The sequence below is a fragment of the Engraulis encrasicolus genome, chromosome 22 (assembly GCF_034702125.1).
Source record: "Engraulis encrasicolus isolate BLACKSEA-1 chromosome 22, IST_EnEncr_1.0, whole genome shotgun sequence".
NCBI lineage: Eukaryota > Metazoa > Chordata > Actinopteri > Clupeiformes > Engraulidae > Engraulis > Engraulis encrasicolus.
Genome location: NC_085878.1, coordinates 21,311,002 through 21,314,024, shown reverse-complemented (window position 1 = coordinate 21,314,024; position 3,023 = coordinate 21,311,002). Strand labels below are relative to the sequence as shown.

Here is a 3,023-nt window from a genome sequence, read left to right as displayed (position 1 = left end):
GTGGTAACTATTTGTGGAAATGGTAACACTTGACTGAACAACTGAATGAGCAGCATAAATTCTGAAAAAAAAAAAAACTACACAGTGCACCTTAACGTTTTCTGCAGAGCTAGTCTTTTTGACCTGTTTGTTGTAAAGGTCATCTATAGTAAATGCTTATCTCACCCTATGCAAAGGTGCTCACCCTATGCAAAGGTGAAAACTAGACCTGAATTTTACTGTACTTTGTTTACATTTTGGTTTTAAGAAGTGTGTGTGTGTGTGTGTGTGTGTGTGTGTGTGTGTGTGTGTGTGTGTGTGTGTGTGTGTGAATTTTTGTTTTTTTTTGCCTTTATTATCACAGGAAAGTTACAGAAGGACAGGAAATGAGCAGGGAGAGAGAAACGGGGAAGGTTCGGCAAATGACCCTAACCGGAATCGAACCCAGGTCACCGGCATATTTCAGTAGCCCAGTGCCCTACCGTTAGTCCACGGCAGGTCCTCGTTCTTCTCTTCTATTCTGTCTCCATCTTTTTTTCCATCTTTGTCCTCCCTTTCCTCCTCCATGTGAAACTGCTGAAGCTCCTTAATAGCTATGTGTTATTGATGTGGTTTTCCCATCATCACTAAGATCTATAATGCACAGAGCAAGGCTCACTGAGCACCTTATGAACGCTTGTCATGACATTTTCATGACATTTGCACACTAAGGGAGGGATGCCAACACAAAAACAGCTCGCCCACCTGCGTGACATCAGGGTGAATGATTGAGTAACCAAAATAATGAATATTATCTGTGTGTTTGTGTGTGTGTGTGTGTGTGTGTGTGTGTGTGTGTGTGTGTGTGTGTGTGTGTGTGTGTGTGTGTGTGTGTGTGTGTGTGTGTGTGTCTGTGTGTCTGTGTGTGTGTGTGTGTGTGTGTGTGTGTGTGTGTGTGTGTGTGTGTGTGTGTGTGGACCTGAATACTACTTTGTTTATAAAATGAAGTGTTTGTATGTGAGAGCGTGTGTATGAGAGAGAGAGAGAGAGAGAGAGAGAGAGAGAGAGAGAGAGAGAGAGAGAGAGAAAGAGAAAGAGAGAGAGAAACTCTATCATTGACACTGTGACAGGAAGCAAATTCATCTGAGCAGCCATATTTTAATAACCATCCATTCCCCCCATGAATCTCCCTTTGCTTTTATCCCTTCCTGGAACATGAAAGTGAAAGATAGAAACCTCTGTGTGGGAGGAGAGGACGGTAAACTAGAAAGGGGGGTGTGACCTCAACTGAAAGAGAAAGGGTTTAGACTTACACACAAGTGTTTCTCTGTGGCACCGCTTCATTGAAGAAGGATGCAGCCTCTTAAGGTGAGATTCCACATTCCTTTCTTACTCGTAGTATTTTATAATGACATCTTCTATTGACAGCAACGTGTCTGAACAAGTTGTGATTCACTGCAGTTATTACACATTACATTGCAAATGGAGATCTATGAGACAACTTTTGTCACAACAACCCTTGACAACCTAGGTCTGGTGCTGAGCAGATGTTAGTTCATAAAATTAGGATTAGCATAGGTACTAGGCTACATGGAAAGGGGTTACTATATTTCATTTGCTCGCTGAATGGGATTAATATGTCAGTAGAATATAAAATGGAATTGGCTTATGTTGCACATCATTTATCACACAGGGTTAGTTGATGTTACTAGTATCCTGTATCAACTACGTAAGGATTATATTATGATTATGCAACGTACAATAAGGATACGCTGAAGCATAAATAATTTCACGAAAATAGTTGATTGAGTGAAATGCAATAAAAAGTAGACATTAAACGTTGCATGCGTAATACAATGTGAATAGAGACCCGTGTGAATCGAAACAACTTGGTGATGGCCTCAGGGCATGACACAGTATAATAGGAGCTTTATTATCCTTACTCTGGAGGACGGTTTACATTTACATACTCGTTGCTACAGTGCACATTAAGTCAAAACTTCATTCCGCAATATTTATTTCACTCATGCACGCATCATAAAAGCAGATAGCATAGATAGAGAGATAACATTTGCTGGGAAATGCCACACGTCATGTTCAAAGTTGTGTAACTAGCCTGTACATCCCACCCACATGTTCCACAGGTTGTTATAGCATGTGGGGAGGATGTGAATCATACAAATATAGACATTCAGAAACTAGAACAACATCACAGTACAAAGGGCAGAACACATGCCCATCACTGTTCAGCACACACAGAGAGAGGGGGGCAGTCAGACCAGATATGTCACTTCAGTTGGCATGTCATAGAATATTTCAAATGTCTGTGTCTGTTCTATTGGTTCTGCCTCTCCCTCAGTTCATATAGGTATTTCTTCACATGCCTTGATGATAGTCTGCCATTTGTTTGCCTACCCCACTCTCTTCCAAAGTGTAAGATTTCCTTTTCGAGTAATACATCTTCTAAGATGGGTCTAAAAAATAGCCGTTAATTTAGGGCAATTCTGCAACAGCGTTCTACTGTTTTTCGAGAAAACAGACCACTACTGTGAAAACATTACTTTCAGGCAGGCATTGACCATAAACAGTATGTACTGCACAATAGCAGTATTGGCCATTGTGGTGCCGACCAAATTATTTGAGGCAGTGCCATTGAAACCCATTCATCATCCTTCACTTGTCCGTGATCGCCATCAAGCTGAAATACCACTCGAAGAACTTCAGTCACTCTCAATGGTTAAAGATTCTCTGATACTATCAAGCATGAAACAATTTCAAAGGAAACAACAATCGTTTGCTTGCTTGCCCACAAGCTTGCATGATTTCCTTTGTGAAAGCTTGCTTTGTGGCACTTGCTCTGTGTGTAGCCTCATATGTGGCAATGTTGCACATTATGTGCTTGCTGAAAGTTCTGCTTTGCTTTGAGAGCTAGCTTGTAGTGCTGCTTGTTTGCTGTGCTACTTGGTACAAATTAAGTTTTGACAGACTGATCAATGCTAGTTTCATCATTGGGTCATCGAGAGCTGATAAATTAAAGCCCACCTGGCACACTCCCATTGTCATTG

The 3,023-nt window shown here is 41.2% G+C and overlaps 1 protein-coding gene across 1 annotated transcript in view; it reads left to right on the top strand.

Moving 5' to 3' along the window:
• Window positions 1-1,235: 1,235 nt before the first annotated feature.
• The window catches only part of sting1 (stimulator of interferon response cGAMP interactor 1), a 7,734-nt gene continuing 5,946 nt past the window's right edge, over window positions 1,236-3,023 (top strand). Inside the window, exon 1 of the mRNA XM_063187893.1 lies at window positions 1,236-1,326. Coding sequence (XP_063043963.1) covers window positions 1,312-1,326 — 15 coding nt within the window. The 5' untranslated portion in view covers window positions 1,236-1,311. The remainder of the gene's footprint in view (window positions 1,327-3,023) is intronic.